The 17580-nt window shown below is 36.3% G+C and overlaps 1 protein-coding gene across 1 annotated transcript in view; it reads left to right on the top strand.

Moving 5' to 3' along the window:
- Positions 1-1958: 1958 nt before the first annotated feature.
- SMARCA1 (SNF2 related chromatin remodeling ATPase 1) overlaps positions 1959-17580 on the top strand; it is a 99485-nt gene continuing 83863 nt past the window's right edge. The window contains exons 1-8 of the mRNA XM_019653914.1: positions 1959-2287; positions 6880-6966; positions 9157-9323; positions 9665-9765; positions 9872-9972; positions 12161-12340; positions 15948-16103; positions 17248-17379. Coding sequence (XP_019509459.1) covers positions 2114-2287; positions 6880-6966; positions 9157-9323; positions 9665-9765; positions 9872-9972; positions 12161-12340; positions 15948-16103; positions 17248-17379 — 1098 coding nt within the window. The 5' untranslated portion in view covers positions 1959-2113. The remainder of the gene's footprint in view (positions 2288-6879; positions 6967-9156; positions 9324-9664; positions 9766-9871; positions 9973-12160; positions 12341-15947; positions 16104-17247; positions 17380-17580) is intronic.

Here is a 17580-nt window from a genome sequence, read left to right as displayed (position 1 = left end):
CTTAGCCCACGATGTAACGAAATACTGTACATTGGCCATGAGAACTACAATGGAGCAAAATAGAACAAGCAGGAGCACATCAACACACAACAAATATTTCTTGAGCCTTTCCCCTTGAAACCTCAGGCAATGAAGGGGAATTCTATCCTCCCGTAGCTGCAGTTTGGTGAAAAAGAAATCCTCCACTGCCCTTATCTGGAAGGGTCCTTCTCAAGTCAGGTAGATACATGCACTGCAGTATCTCTCTCTTTCAGTCCTTCTTGAACTTTCTCACCGAACAACCCCTAATAACTGAGGAGATTGAACAGGTAGTGGGGAAGGGGTAGGAAGTCTAACTGGAAGTCGCAAGCTTTTATTTGGAGACACTTCAGACTCTGCAGTTCATTCCTTAATACATCGCACAGAAAAAAAATCGTATTTCAAACACTTTTTGACTAAAGTTGGTGCTCCAGAAACAGGAACCATTTTTATACTGATACTTTCTATACCTGTTGGATAGTATACATGTGCACTTCAGGATGAGAAACAAGGGCACTGGGGGAGAAATCTGAAGAACATGAAAAGAACATAATGAAAGTAAAATCAGAGAAAAGCTAGCTAGCACCCTCTCCTTTCCTCTCTCAGTGGCACATTCCTTCAATCACCAGTGTCTTGCTCTTTGCCTTTTTTTTTTCCCTGATCAAAACCAGTCCTGGGACAGGATCACACATTCATTCACACTAAAGTGTAAATGACCCATAAGAGCTAAGATGTCACAAGGCTTTTGCGTATTAAGATTCACAACTTTAAAACACAAAGACATTTAGGGTATTATCCCCAGGAAAAGGGATATATTGCAAGGGGGGGAGGCAATTGTTTGCCTTCCTGTTATTTGCAGAAATCACACTTGATTTCAGATTGGTAATTTAGGAAGGTGTGTTGAGGGACATTAATCACGATTTCTTTACACTTTGAAAAGTATTTGTTTTGTTTTGGAAATGGTAGGTTTTGTGATTATTGTTTTCTATATGTTTTGCTGCCTTTTGTTCCCCATGACTGAATTTTTAAAACTAGGTTGTCAATATTCCCATTGTTGATCAAAATAAATGGTGAGGAGAAATAGAAAAGGTAATATTTAATAGTTGACATTTGCAACTTTTGCACCTTTTATGAAACGCTTTTATGTCCATGATTATGCATACTATTGGTATTGAATTACTACGAAATAATAACAAGGATACAAACAGAACATGCACCAAAAAAATCACAGTAATTCAATCCAAGTACTTAGATTTAGGTACTTCCCATGAGTTACCCCATGTTCTGTGGGGACCTTGATCTTGCCCCTAGGATTTTAAATATTTAGTGGTGATAGCCAAAGAAGGACTCCTGTACCTTGGCTATCTGGGAGGTATTCAGAGTTGAAAAGAGAACAAATATACATAAAACCCAAGAGTCACACTTTGTCTTGTAAGCGAATGCAGCTACAATTGAGGTTCAAGGAGTGTTTTCCTTCTGCAGAATTTACGAAGGTGGAAATAGCACCACCAATATCCCTTGGACCTGGGAAAGGGCAGTCCCCAGAAGGGTTCTGGGCTTTGCAAATGGTGAGAAAGACGTTCTATAGTACAGTTATAAGCAGAGGAAAAGTTCTTTGTGCAAGAAGGGGAAAGCGCCCCGAGGTACAAAGAGCAGATTTAAGGGAAAGAGGATTCCTTGTGCACGCATCTGCGAGGGGAGCTCAGGCTGACTGTTGGGGGCGTGTGGGAAAGGAGATTTGTAGGGGGCCGCGGGCTGTGGGTTCCCGCCTTCACCCCAGTCCGCGCCCCACACTCAGGCAACAGTTGGTCGTGCGGGGCCAGCTTGGGCTCTGGGTGGGGAGGGGGAGTCTCGCGATCGTTGAGGGGGGGGTGGAGAAAGAGGGGAGGGTGACGGGGGGAGGCCATGACGTAGGGTGGGTGGACGGAAGTGGGGCAGGGTTGAGGGTTATTTAAAGGGGGGGCCGAGCGAAGGGGTTGGAAGCCGAGTGATTCCCCACCCCTGCTCCATCTAGCTCTTTCCAGTGCAGGCACTGCCGCCGCCCAGGAGCCCTCGTCCCCTTCCTCGTCCCTCTCCTCTTTCCCGCTCCAACGCCATGGAGCAGGACAACGCCGCAGTGGCAGCCACCGTGGCAGCCGCTGATGCGAACGCCACAATCGTAGTCGTAGAGGACGAGCAGCCGGGGCCGTCCACCTATAAGGAGGAGGGAGCGGCCGCCGCAGCCACTGAAGCCACCGTGGCCACGGAGAAGGGCGAGAAGAAGAAGGAGGTAAATCGGAAGGGGGTGTGTGTGGGGTGGACAAATCCTGTGTCCGGCCCCTCGGAGGGGCTCAAACCCTGACCTTTAGGCGCCGACAGGTACCGGCGAGCTCGGCGGGGATGGGGGTTGCGGGCGCGCGGAGGGGGGGCGGTGGAACAGTCTAGCATTCGCTCCCCTCCCCCTTTCCTTCTAGCCGCCTGGAGGGCGGGGGCGGGGCTGGGGCGCGGGCGTGGGCACTGCGTTGGGTGCAGGGTGCCCGTTATCCCGTTGCTTGAGGGCTTGGGAGCTTGGGAACCCCTCGACAGCCCCCAGCCCCCTTCACATTCCCGGAACTGGGGTAACGCGCGGGGTGGGGGATGGGGCCGTGCAGGAACCAGCCTCCGCCTTCCCTCTCCTCTCGCTCCCTCTCCCCCCCTTCCCGTCGGCCTCTGCCTGGGAAATCTGGGCCCTTCAATCCCACACTCACGCAGAAGGGGTTTTGTTGGGGCTTCTTTTTTTTAAAATTTAGATTTCAAGGTGCTGGTGGTTGGGAGGCGGAGGACGATAGGAGAGACTTTCATTGCTTTAATTGGCAATGTTGGCATTTTGGGTGGCAGGAAAAAAAATTCCTTGTTCGTTGGGTCCCCGCCTGCTGAGGCGGGGGTGTCACCCCGACAAAATGAGCTCTCTGTGTCGTACCCTTTCCCTCCAGTTCAAACCCCCAACTGAGGAACTGAGGAAAATTTCCAACGTGTGCACCCTCACCCTCTCCTGCCCCGCCCCCGACGGTATAGTGTTTCACTCCAGGGCCACCCAAAATTGTCCCCCAATCCGGCCCCAAGCCTTTTCAAGCTTCCGCCTCCCTCTCCTAGTGGGCGCTGTTGGTTCCTGGACACATGCAGGTTATAAAAAAAATTTTTTAACCGAGCTTCGCCAGCATGAGCTGCTGCTAACGTGAATGAGGGGGACCATTCAGACACCCATTAAAGCCAAATCCAGAAAATATGTGTTATCTCCATAAGGCAAATTTTGTATGGCTCGAGACATGCAAATAAACTTATGAAACGTGTTGCAAAATTGAGATAAAATTAGGATGGGGCGTAAGGATTTTTGATGTATGCTAAAATTGTAGAACGGATCATTTATGGGTGGATTTTTTTTTCTGTTTACGAGTAGACATATCACAGTTTAAAAAACGGTGGGTAAGTAAAATGCGTTTGAGATCTCAAGTGGCTTTGTCTGAATCATTATGAGACTATACGACCAAATGAAAAGCTTTTGAGGGAAATTAACACCTTTCGCCGTGAATTAGAGTAATTTTAAATTCAGCAGTTGTTTAAGTGACGTATTTTACTGTTACAAGTTTGAATAAACAGAAAGATAATTGTAGTGCTAAGTGAAAACCGTAGAAAAAACACATTTTAAGATCCATGCGATACTTGAATCAGTAAGACAATATTGATGATTAAAGTTGGGCCAAATACCAAGCGTCAATATAAATCAAATGTTTGGAAATTCAGAAACGCGTCTAGGTGCCTTTTTAATCCCCTGACTGGGCAAATGTAAGTGCTAAGCTGTCTTTTGTATGGCAGTAAAGGTTGTTGAATTTCCAGGTTGGATAAGTTTTTTGAATTGTGAAAAGAATGGGAATCAATTTTTAAAAACCTATGCAATAAGCACTGAGTTGAACTCTGTAGCCTTATCAGAAATTGCCTTAATAATAGTACCTCATTTGTCCACTCAGCATAGTTTCCTATGAGGTGCTGCATGGCAGGAACTTTCTCCATATCTCAAGTTTACTACTTTGGTCATTACATCTTTTTTATTTTTAATTTGTCTTTAAAATCTAAATATACAAAACAGCTACTTAAGTTTTTTTTTTCATTTGTACTATTCCTTTGAATAAAGTAATTTGGTAGCCCCCCAAAAAACCTAAATATATTGCGCACACTACCTTGACACCTTACATGTTATATTAAGAGTGCAGATTAATCTTTCCCTCATGCTCATCAGTTATTGTACTTTTGACAGTGATACAAAAGCACTTGAGATCTTGGAGGTTGTTTTTCCTCAAGTAACCACCTCCCAGACACTTCCTGCATTGTGTTGATTTTTAAATCTCTCACTCACTCTTCTCCCTCAATTGTCAGGCAATTAGCTATCACTTTTTAAATACTTCATCTACTTTCATCAGAAATATTTTGTTTCTATAAAGGACATAGATGTAACAAGACCATAAAATCATTTAAAACAACTGTAAAACACTGTAAATAAAACAGTGTTTTACTGTAGGTCATGCAGCAGGGAGAGGGAAATAATTATCCCTGAACACCAAGGGGAAGGGGTGTGACGGTAGTAGAACTTACATTGGAATCCTGGGCTTTTGCTTTGACCTTCCTTCTAGTGGTTTTCTCATGTCATTTGCTGCTGCTGCTTTTATTCTCATGGTATGGGGAGCCAAACTTGGTAGAATTACATATCACATTAAAGAAAATGGGCACTGAATGAGAGCATTTTCATGATGTATAAAGTAGATGAGATTTAGTGGATTGACTTGTGATATTTAGCTACAGAAAGGTATTTTTGCTTACCTTCTCGTTCTTAAACTTATTTGGTTTGTGATTGTTGGTAACCTAACTCTGTGAGGTTATCTGGAAAGTGGAGTTGGTATTTTTGGTAATAAAAATGTCAAGAAAAAGGTCATGGTCTTTAAGACAGGGCATCTTGATGACCTTGCACTGCATTTTCATGGCATCTAGATAACTGGATGATAAAATCCATAAGGAATTTATTAGAATATCATAGTCACCTTTTATCTTTTCTGGTATGAGAAGTGTATTTTTGAAAACATGTATACAAATGAGAAGGTTTAGGGTAGGTTTAAAATTCCTTGTGGAAGATAGTGCCAATTAAGTAATTACACCACAGCTTTTAATAGCACTGCTCAAGATTAGGAATTTTAATTAGCATGTAATTAAACTTTTATGATATTTTACCACAAGGTAAGCAAAAAAGTAATAGTAAATTGTTTTTCTAATATTAAACCTTTGATTTTCTATAAGTCTCATGTTATTCGATATATACTTCGTGTATATGAGATGAAATAATTTTCACTATTTTGGAACTTGAAAACTAGATTTCATATAGCTTTTTAAGGAATGGTATAGGTGTGGGTTTTGTCACCCAGTTTTCCTTTACTTGTTGCTTTGAAAATAAAATAGGATTTATAATATATGTGGCAGTTTGAAAGTGTGGAATTGAGGAGATTTTTAGCCGTTTTCTATTCTCATCCATCCAGGATTACATTAAAAACATCGCACATAGATGATATATACACAAGAGATGCTGTAAATCAAGATGGCTATTATTTGGGTTAAGAATAACTGAACAATTATCGGATCAGTGCTCCAAAGAAGGACCCTGACCAGGGCCAAATTCCATGATCTTAGTTTGAATTTCCTCAAAATAGAAATTTTAGCAAATGTTGGAAGATATATACATTAACTATTGGAGCCATGTTTTCCTATGTTTAAGATCGCTTCTGTTGTTGATTTATGATTTAAGTTTTCCGGAGCATGTTGAGAAAAGCCATGATAAAATGGACATAATTTCTTTAGTTTATACAAACAGATTTGAATTTTGACTTGTGCAAAGTCTGTGTTAAAACTGAAATACTTTGGTACTAATGGGTAGATTTGTGTTTTTATTGTTTTATTTCTTGGTTTCTTACAGGGAAGGACGTGCATTCTATATACCTATTTATTGGGTTGTCGAAAATGTCATGACACATTTTTTCTGTTTTTTGTTGCAAAAATGCGTCATGACTTTGCCAACAGCCGAAGATATCTACAAGTACAAGCTTGTCTTTACAAAGGATAGGATGCCTGAGATAAGCCCCCAGATAATTTCAGTATTTTTAAGTGGCTGATTTGTTAATTTTCACTAAATTACAACTTTTTAAATACCAAAAGTTAATAGTTAATAGCTGTGACAAACTGCTTCTGCAAAATATTTATGTAATAGAAATAGTTAAAATAGTTTCCTTCCCTGTTGAAGAAAATAAGTGTAAGTCAAAAGTTTGAAACTACTGTTTTATTATTTTAAATATAAATGGCCACACTGCATTACATGAAGAAGTTTAAATGTTCTGATTAGAATATGAAAACAATAAAAAAGTACATAGTATTTTTTCAGGAACAGAAACCATATTCTTTTCTTCTTAAATTCTGACTTGCTTCCATTACACAAAGAAGTGTTTCTGAGTATTAATATTTACTTTCCTTGAATTTTTTTGGTTTGTAGTTGATATATATTCTAGATTTTAAATCTCCTATTCAATGATTACACACTTTCTTATGCTTTAAATTAAATATAGGCAATTAATGTTGTTTCTCTGGCTTTCACAATTCTTCAGATTGTTTTTTAATTGGATCTCAAGTGTACAGACCTGGATTAATCATAAGCCTTGCTTCATGACATTCTCTCATCGTTGGTCTATGCATAGCCCATGTTGATTTTTTATTTAGTATTTAATTACTTTTTACTGTCTTCAAATGAGAATGTTGACCACTTTTAAGACCTTGCTTTGCAATTTGATGATTTTTTTTTCTTTGAAATTCTAGAAAACTGTTGCTCCATTTCAACCCAAACTTGCTGCCAAAGCTTCTAAATCTGAAAAGGAAATGGACCCAGAATATGAAGAGAAAATGGTAAATATATTCTTGGGTAGGATAGTGAATACCATAATTGATTGTTAATAGAGATGTGAAAGATTAAAAAAATGCATGTGTATATATAATGAATACACAATCGTAGATTTTAGAATTGGAAAGTAATTTAATATATAATCCATCATAGTAGATTTTTGTCAAATAAATGAATCTCCTTATTTTCAGATGATGAAATAAAAGATCAGAGAAACTGTAGGAGTTAGTTGGGACCAGAAGCCACATCTCTTCATTTTTGTTCAGTGTTCTTTACCCTTTATTAAGGTGTTTTTTTTGTGCTGGAAATATTGTATCCACTAAGTGAAAATACCAGTAGCAATTATCAGTATGGCTGAAAGAAAGCAGGTCACAAAGCCAGACTGATATTTTTTTTGTCAGTCTCTCCTTGCTTTGGACATATGAATGAATGCTATACATTATGAAACTTGTAATATGGTAATGTTTTCTTGAGGGAAGGATATTTGCCCAGTGCATGAAAATATTACATGTTTAAGCAGCATAACCTTAGTTATGCTCACCTACTGCTTTGCTACACATTTAATTTAATTTTTACTCACTGAAATCATATTTTAACTTTAATTTAACTAGATTTTTATGACTTGGGATTTTTTCACGACCAATGAATTTGGTTAATTCAAAAGAGAAATTAACAGGTAGTTGGAACTGAGTTTTTTTTGGTTGTTGTTGAGGGGTTATTTTCGTAGTAATATATAAAAATAAGTAGAGATGAAGTATATTTTTTGGTTGTTCATTGTGATTTTACAAAACTCCATCCCTTAATGTTTAAGGCTACATTTAATGTAGACAGTTAATGTTTTAACAACTCTAAAAACATTCCAGTGAGGATCACATAAAAAGGAAAGGCTTTGGCCTCCTTCCAGCTACTGGTCTGAATACATTAGTATGTGTCTAATTCTTGCATTTATGCTAATGAACTCTTGTAAGTTTCTGGTGTTATTAATTATGCATCCTTAATTAGCAATCAAATGTCCTCTACCCTGTAGTCAGAAAGTGACTGGGAAACAAAAAAAATCTTCATTGTTTCCTAAACTGATGTATATACATCATTTGATCTTTTAAGATTTTTATAGAGAAAAAGTTTTATTGCATTTATATGGTACAATTATGACTTTTTAGAATTTATTGAGAATTTATATATCAATTTTCAGTTGTTAACATATATTAACTATTTCACGTGTGTGTGTGTGTGTGTGTGTGTGTGTGTGTGTGTATTTTCTCCCAAATGCTCATTTGGGGTGAAACTTTATGTACTGTTAGCATAAAATGTGATTTTCCAGATCACTGTAATTGAAGAGAGAAATGTTTGTTACATTATTGTACCATGACATCGAAAATATATTGAGGCAAGATGACACTGTGTTCTAAGATTTCAATTGTTTCTAGATGCAGCTTGAAAATTCTTAAGAGTTCAGTTTATGGTATATATACATATACATACATACATACGTACATATATATATATATATACACACACACACACACACACACACACATATATATATATAATTTATATTTCTACATTTGGGGTACATTATATATTATGATACTTAATTTTGTAAACTGTTTAGGAAACGGAAATCATTGTGGTTTGGAAAGTGAATTTGCTTTTTGACTCTGACTCTTTCAGCAGGGTACTTCTTTTTTTTTTTTTGACATTTTATTGGGGAACAGTGTGTTTTTCCAGGACCCATCAGCTCCAAGTCAAGTAGTTGTCTTCAATCTAGTTGTGGAGGGCGCAGCTCCTTGGCCCATATGGGAATTGAACCGGCAACTTTGGTGTTATGAGCCTGCACTCTAACCACCTGAGCTAACCGGCCGCCCCCAAGCAGGGTACTTATTATTGAGGCATTAAGTCTGGCAGATCACTTGCCTTCTATTCAAACTATCTGAAAGTACCATTTTCAAATTCTGCTACCTACTAGCTGTGGGAGCTTGAGCAATTTACTTACTCTCTGCACCTCAATTTTATCATCTGTAAAATGGAGATAATACTAGTACCTATCTCATAGGTTTATTAAGAGAATTAAATGGGATTGTATGTTTAAAGCTTAGAACATAGTACAGATTAAGTATAATATACTCGTGTTTGTTAAATAACTTTGAAAGAATAAAAAAGAAAATCATTGCTTTTTATTTTGTTTTGTAAATTAGAAAGCAGACCGAGCAAAGAGATTTGAATTTTTACTGAAGCAGACAGAACTTTTTGCACATTTCATTCAACCTTCTGCACAGAAATCTCCAACATCTCCTCTGAACATGAAATTGGGACGTCCTCAAATAAAGAAGGATGACAAGCAGAGCTTAATTTCTGCTGGAGAGTATGTTGGCATCTCTCTCTATTTTCTTTCTTCTCTCCTTTCCTCTCTTCCTCTTATCCCCTCATCTCCCTCCCTTCATACACCTCTTCTCTCTTCACTTATTCTAATTTTCTGCTCAAAAAATAAGATTATTGTCAGTGCAAATATGTTTTGTAGGCAATAATGTATTTTTTTCTTACTAGCAGTAAACCTATAATAATGTAGGCTGGTTTTACCAACTTATAAGCAAAATCCTAGATAACTCATTGCTTTTTTCATAAAGGATACTAGCAATGTATACTGACTTAATTGACACCTTAGCATTTGGGTTGAATATGGAGGTGTTTTTTTCTTCATCTCAGCTACCGCCACAGACGCACGGAACAAGAAGAAGATGAAGAACTACTCTCGGAGAGTCGTAAAACATCTAATATGTGTGTTAGATTTGAGGTATCACCTTCATGTAAGTTCTTCATCACGTTGGTGTTTTTCTTTTCAATTTGGATTTAGAAAAATTTTACTTGATTGTATTAATGAAAGTATGAGATGTCATTGATTTTTTTTTTCAGATGTGAAAGGAGGACCACTGAGAGATTATCAGATTCGAGGACTGAACTGGTTGATTTCTTTGTATGAAAATGGAGTCAATGGTATTTTGGCGGATGAAATGGTAAGGAGCTGGTAGCCAAAAAGGCATTCACAGTTATCAACTTTTATGTAAATTTGAAAACCATAGCTGAACTACCCCTCTGAGGCTTGGAGGCTAAGTGCTTTATTCAGTTATTATAATGTAAAAGGCATTTGTAAAGTCTAGAATTGTTTCTTTAGGTAACCTCTAGAACATATACTTTCACTGGCCGCAAAATTCTTATTGAGTTTTCCTCAAATGGTATTTAAAAAACCCTCCTTGTACTTTTGTTTTTATTTGCACTTTGGCTTCTAGGAAGCTCAGAGACAAAATGAACGCCAAAATGGAGCACCTGTGTAACTTTTAATGGTCTGCTTGTTGTGTCCTTTGTGCCTTTTCGTATTCTTTACTTTCTGGTCTTTCCTTGGTCCCTCTTGATTTCTATTTTAGTATTAATTTATGTTTCATGTTTTCATTGTAGGCCACCTGAAACACGTTTTCATTTTTGGCTACCTGAAATCATTTTGGGAATGAGGTGGGGAATATAAACCCAACACTAAAAGAATGAATAAAGCAAACAATAAACAGATGAATGCAGGCATGAGTAAATGTAAATGCCTCCATGTGTGAGCAGTCATAAAATGAATAGATGGAATAAAGAACAAAACTGTAAAGAGCAAAGTTGGGTCCGGACAGTTGAGTGACAGGTAGGGGTCAGGAAGTAAGCCAATGATACATAAATTAAAAGATCAAAGAGAAAAAGGCCATTTAAGATGATAATTCAGCAGATCCAGGGAGTATACGAAGGCCTAGATAGGTATTTTAAGACCAAATAAATAAGATGGGAGTAAAGAGAGGTCAGGTGAGTTCTAGATCTTTATGACCCAGTGCTATTTATATTTATGTGACTCCTCTTGGCTGCAGCCTGTCTAAACATGAAGGATCTAAAGATCCTTAATATTGAATGTATACTGACACCAGATATGATTGAATTACTAAAAAAGGGAAAGATACTTTAAGGAATATAGAAAATTTGGGGAAAAAATCAAGAAAAAAATTAAAAGTAAGTTATAATTCTGCTACATAGAAATAATCTCAGTTAACATTTGGGCATATTTCTTTTTAGTCTTTTTCCTTCAGTTGTATTTATTTTGCATAGTTGAGATAATATTGTGTATATAATTGGGTATTCTGATTTCTTCACATTCATATTTTCCACATAAAACATTTTTGTAAAAATAAATAATTAATCTTAGGAAAGTACTGTAATTTTATTTATCTCCTCCCTTATTGCTGATCATTTAGATTGGTTGATGTGTGTGTGTGTGTGTGTGTGTGTGTGTGTGTGTAATATGTGGAATATAATAATGCTATCATAAGAACTCTTGTAATTTCGTTATCCTGTACCTCTCAGATTATTTCCATAAATTCCTAGAATTGGCATTACTTGGTTAAGGAGTGTAAACATTTTAAGCTTTTGATGCATAGCATTCATAAAACCCATCTCTTTAAGTGAAATGTCACATAGGATATAAAATAGCTTTAAGTTTAGGTTTATAAAAGAAAATATATACCTTACATAGAGATAAAGCCAGAAACTGTTTTAAAAGGCCATGCAGTATAGGAAAATTTTCCCTTTCCCATGTGTTAGTGGTGGGTTCATAGGTGTTAAATATATTATTTTTAAAAGTCCCCTGGACTAGGTAATCTCTAATGTCCTTGCGGGCTGCAAAGTTCTTTTATGTTCTGTTCTTTTATGGTTCATTAGGTCTTCAATGGTGTGAGATGCACATATAGAGCCATATGTCCCTTGAGATGTATAGTCTGAATATTTCATGCCTGGGCTGTAGTAATGTTGGGGACAATGGGAAAGAAAGAGTGGTATCTAAGTAGGTTGGTAAATGTGTCTTTGTGAAATACACACTCAAAATTCATTTTGCAACTAGTAGAAAAAATTATTTAGCAGATTGCTTGCTTTTTTAGTAGTGAAAATCTCCTAAACAGAACGTTGCTTTGTTGAGCAACTTTCTAATTGCAAGCTCTTGGTTTCTTTTTTTTTTCCCTAACAGTAAGTATTGAATTGGAATGGTTATTCACTTTAAAAAACAGTCTTTTAACTTTTACCTATGTGAGATAGTTGGCAAATAATTTTTGTAATGTTGTTACTAACAAAATGTTTCATTAAATAAAAAACATTTATGGATTTTTTTTCCTTGTGATGATAATGCAGGGTCTTGGTAAGACTTTACAAACAATTGCTTTGCTTGGTTACCTGAAACATTACCGAAACATTCCTGGACCTCACATGGTTTTAGTTCCAAAGTCTACTTTACACAACTGGATGAATGAATTTAAGCGATGGGTCCCATCTCTCCGTGTTATTTGTTTCATCGGAGACAAGGATGCGAGAGTAAGTGAGAAACAGGTTTTAAAAGGCAATCAAGAATAACATCATTTCTGGGGTTAAGTTGGATACTATTGCCATAAAAGTCATTTAATTAAGTTGACTACTACTGCTAAATAATACTTAAGCTTAGTGCTTACTCTATAATAGGCTCTGTTGTAAGTGCTTTTTATATATTAATTTCATTCTCACAATACTCCTATGTGGTAGATGTGTTACCTATTAATAACAGACAATCCACTATTTTTATCTGTGTTTACTTTTAACTAGCTCATTAACTTAAGCATTTTTTAAAAAGATTTTCTTGGGGAATTGGGGAAAGGATCAGAGTTGGAGAATTGGGGAAGGGAACATTGTGTTTTTCCAGGACCCATCAGCTCCAAATCAAGTCGTTGTCCCTCAATCTTAGTTGTGGACGGCTCAGCTCAGCTCCAAGTCCAGTCACTGCTTTCACTCTAGTTGCGGGGGGGTGGAGCAGCCCACCATCCCATGTGGGAATTGAACTGGCAACCCTGTTGTTAAAAGCACACTCTCTAACCAACTGGGCCATCCGGCCGCCCGTTGGCAGCTAGCTCAGTGGCATCTCAGCTCGGGCGCAGCTCACTGGCTCATGTGGGAACTGAACCAATGACCCTTTTGCTCAGAGCTTGCGCTGTAACCAACTGAGGCACCTGGCTGGCCCCCAACCTAAGCCTTTTTGAGTTGTATTTTTAAGTGACTTTTTATTAAAAAACTTACTTTATTGACAGTGTATCTTATCAGTGACTCATTTGTACTATTTTGACACCAGAAATGTGCAAATTTGCAGTACTTAATGTTTCATGTTTCAGATTTGGCTTTGACTTGTGTACATGCACACACATGCACATACACACACAAATGGAACCTTTTCTATTTGTACAGAGAGCCTGTTTGTGTTTATGCATAGGCAAAAGCTTTCAGCTTTGGTTTTTTAATAGAAAAATACATGTCTGCATGTTTTCTCAGATAATATTAGAAACTCTGGGCTCTTCTTTAAATTAGCCATTGGTCAATCTAGTAGGCTACAGTTATTTTAGGACTGTAGAATTAATTTAAAGATAAATATACAAAATTACCAAAATGAATAATCAGCTTAGGAAGCATATTATTAAACTTTGTCTTTATTTTGCATCCAGAGAACATGGTTTAGAGTACAAAGATTTATTCTATTTTACATGTTTAGATAGGTTATCAAAATATATTCTCAGAAGGATGACAGCCTGATGAATTATGTAATTTTATTTTTATCATTTTGCTTGAAGAAAAATTACTCAAATGTATTTTATTTTAACATAAATAATTTGAATATTGGAATATTGAGCTCATAAATTTAGAATTACAGGCTTGATTTTGCGTTATGCCTAATATTTCCCAGAAGCAGATTAGTCACTTAGAACTCTTTCTGATCACTACTATTATTTAATATAATGACACTTAAACAACTTCATATTTCTAAAGTACTGATTTTTGCTGAAATGATTTCTTGATGATCATAAGCAAAAGAAATACCTAGGCTTGTGTTTTCATGATGTCTCAGTAAAAAGTGTATGTCAGTGGTTTTCAACTATATTATATGGAATCCAAGGGTTTCATGAAGTATATATGAAGTATTTCATGACTTTTAAAGAAAGAGTGGATGTGTTTAATTTATGACTACCCTATCTCTACCCCATGGGAGGTTGGGTTCTTCTGATAGCTTAAAAAATTTCTTACTTTTGAAAAGCAGCCTTCAAAATCAGTGTTTTTCAAATTGCCACTTGTTAATAGGTTGGGAATTAATCTTAGTGGTTGGTGACAACAATTTTTTAAAACATTGAGATAAAATAGAATAAGAAATAGAGTGTTTTATATATAGTAAGGATGCATATTGCTTCCTTCTGTATACATACATTTGAACCTGTATGTGTATACTGGATTGCAACCTAAAAATTATTAATTACATAAAGAATGTTCCATATTCAACACCTAGACATTGATGTTGGCTTGTATAGAGAAAATCCAGACCATTATGTATACATTTGAACCTTGATACCTCATGGGATGGATATATTGGGTCTTTCTGATTTCCTGGCCTTCTGTAAACATTTTATGAGGTCAGTATTTTAGTAATGAAAAATTTATGTTGTCTACAATAGGTATTTAAATTGAGTTGGGAAATTATTAGAGATATTCCTGATCCTGTCTGATGCTAATGTAGTCTTGAAGTATGTAGAGGTGTGATTCCCAAACATGGTTTTGTGACCCCTTTCTTTTCCAGAGGCTTCAAAGATCATGGATATGGAAACAGGAGATCTGGTTTTAGTTCTGGCTTTGCTACTGTGTGATATTGAATGAATTATGAAGGGCCTTTATTTTGTCACCTATAAAATAAGAGCTTTTGGATTATGTGATCTTGAGTGTTCTGTCAAGATATTTAACTCTAAATCTATCGAGTACTTCACAAATTTCAAAGCAAAGCTAATCTGAATTAAAAATATGCATATGTTTCATGAGACTGTAGGAGGAATCATTAAACTGAGTGTTTCACAGAATCAAACATGGATACGATGATTGCACGACTGAATGGGGTCTGGCACCCTGGTTCTCTTTATTTTGTCTCTAATCACTAATGTCTTAATTTTTAAATATGACCACTTCCCAGGTGCAGCTGAGATCTCTTTTCTGTCCTCTACTTCTGTCCAGGCAACCCTTTAATACATAGTGGGCACTCAGTAAATATTTATTGAAAGAGTTCACAGTGTTTTGCTGCATAATTATGAATTTATGAAGTAAAGACTTTGCAGTGAACAGTTAACTTTATGCGCTGTAATTTCAGATTTATAATTCTAATCAGCACCTTCTCAATATAGATTTTGCTGTTCCCTGTTAACTTCTATGGTTTTATTTTGACCCATATATCTGGAATTCAGTTCATACAAGTTAAAAATGCTCTCAGTCAACTTGGCTACCATGTTGGCCACTGTCTGCAAAGATTTAAAATAGTTTTAAATAGTCTCACGGTTTTAAATGGACTCCTGTGCTAGACAGAGCAAATCCCCTTTATGAAATCACATTCAGGAAGTTCACCAAAAAAATGAATAGGCTTTTATGACCCCTTAACAAAGAATGTGACTGGTCTCTGCTAGAAACTAAGGAACATACAAGAGATTGCAAAAGGTTCGAATCACTCATGCATATTGAGTTCTTTCCATTTGTTAAAACTGTATCATGTTGGTAATGCTTAGATCTTGGCAAAAATATGGTATTCAATAAGCAGTTACTTTGCCCATGGTCTTTTGGTCTCTTAGTGGTATGAAGAGAGAGCCTAGTAATTTAGTAATCTTCTGGTTATATGAACTTCTCCAGTTCATTTAATATGCTATAATCATTTAAGGGTAGCCTTTGCTTCTTTTTTGTTAATGAATATATTAGCATGTTATCGCAATAATTAACCACCAAGGTACCTTTTGGGACCTGGTTTTCCTATCTCTAAAATGGATGAGATCAAATGATTCCCAGGGTCTCTTAGGATTCTTAATTCTTGCCTTGAGGCTTTAAATCTGTGATCATCTTGTTGCCATACTCTAATATAAGGAACTTTATTTTGCATTAGGCTGCTTTTATTCGTGATGAAATGATGCCAGGAGAGTGGGATGTTTGTGTTACTTCTTATGAGATGATAATTAAAGAAAAATCTGTATTTAAAAAGTTTCATTGGCGATACCTAGTTATTGATGAGGCTCACAGAATAAAGAATGAAAAATCTAAGGTAAGCCTGTTCTCAATATCTTTATTAAAGTTCTCTTTTAACTATTACACCTGTTTACATCTCTGTATTCAAAATAAGAAACTAATGGATGATTGTGATTTTATTCATGGCATGTGAATGAAAATCAGTTTTTAAAATGGTTTTAAACTTTAAATTATTGAATATAAGACAAATGAAAATCAAGTACAGTTTTTAATGTAATGAATATTAGGCATTCATTTGCTATACCTGTTATAGCCTAACTCTGTTATACTACAGTATTTTAATGTTTTGGTAATATTTGGTGTGCAGATGTCATTTGCATTAATTTATTTTTATTGAGAAGCTACCTTATGTGTATTCATATGGATTAGGAAATTCATTTCCTGGAATTATCTGACTTGTGTGAATTAGAGTGTGGTGTTAACATTGAAAAATATCAATATTTCTTGCCATTCAACTCCATCAACAGTAGGAAAAGCATCAATTATTATGATGAACCTCTCTTTGGATCACTGGGCTACTTTGGGAGAAACAGGGACAGAACTGGAGCAAAACCACCAGGTGGATCATACTAATTTCAAATTGGAACTAATACCCGATAAGAGGACGCATGTTAGAGAATAATTGTTTATTTAAGAGCATTATAAAAATGTGCATTTTTATTGATTAGATTGCTGTTTTTTTATACCTTTTGTGCTTTCATTTTTGTGGTAGTATATTTAGAAAGTTAATATAAGTTATCAGGGAAAATAGGCTTAACTCTGGTGCTTAAAAATTGTGGCCAGGCCAAGTTAGAACTTGGCTAGGCATGCAGATGAACTTGATTGACAGGGTGAAGGAGATATTATTGTGTAAAATGACTAGAGTGAATTCCATGGAGTTCTGTTTCTGTGGACCCAAAATGGAAAAAATAATTTTTTTGAAGTGGGGGAAGGGTCTCAGGTATGACTATGCTCTGCATTCTTGTTAAGTGTAGAAATGCCTAGAATATTTTGTTTAGTTGTGCTTTACTATGGCACGGTCACCTGAACTAGGATATTTTTCCATAGAAAATTAATTTTCAAGTTTTATTTTATTCAAAAAATGTATTGGTTGGATAAAAAACTGAATGTTGAGTATCCTAATAAATAAAGCAATGTTAACATAACTATTATTTTTCTAGCTTTCAGAGATTGTTCGTGAATTCAAGTCAACCAACCGCTTACTCCTTACTGGAACACCTTTGCAGAATAACCTGCATGAGCTGTGGGCATTACTCAACTTTTTATTGCCTGATGTCTTTAATTCTGCAGATGTAAGTTTAAGTCATATTTTAAGTATAATTTTCTTATGTTGACAGATATATCTTTTCAAAGTATAGAATGTAGATTGAAATTTATAGTTCTTTTTCATTTGTAATTCCTTATCTGTGTGTTTCGGTTCTTTCAGAAAAGAGCTCTTAAGTACAACTTTTTCAAATGGGGATATTTAGAGAAATAATATTTCTTTCCTTTGA

The sequence above is a fragment of the Hipposideros armiger genome, unplaced genomic scaffold (genome assembly GCF_001890085.2).
Source record: "Hipposideros armiger isolate ML-2016 unplaced genomic scaffold, ASM189008v1 scaffold_210, whole genome shotgun sequence".
Classification (NCBI taxonomy): Eukaryota; Metazoa; Chordata; class Mammalia; order Chiroptera; family Hipposideridae; genus Hipposideros; species Hipposideros armiger.
Note: the sequence above shows the minus strand (reverse complement) of the source record. Positions and strands in the feature narration are given on the sequence as shown.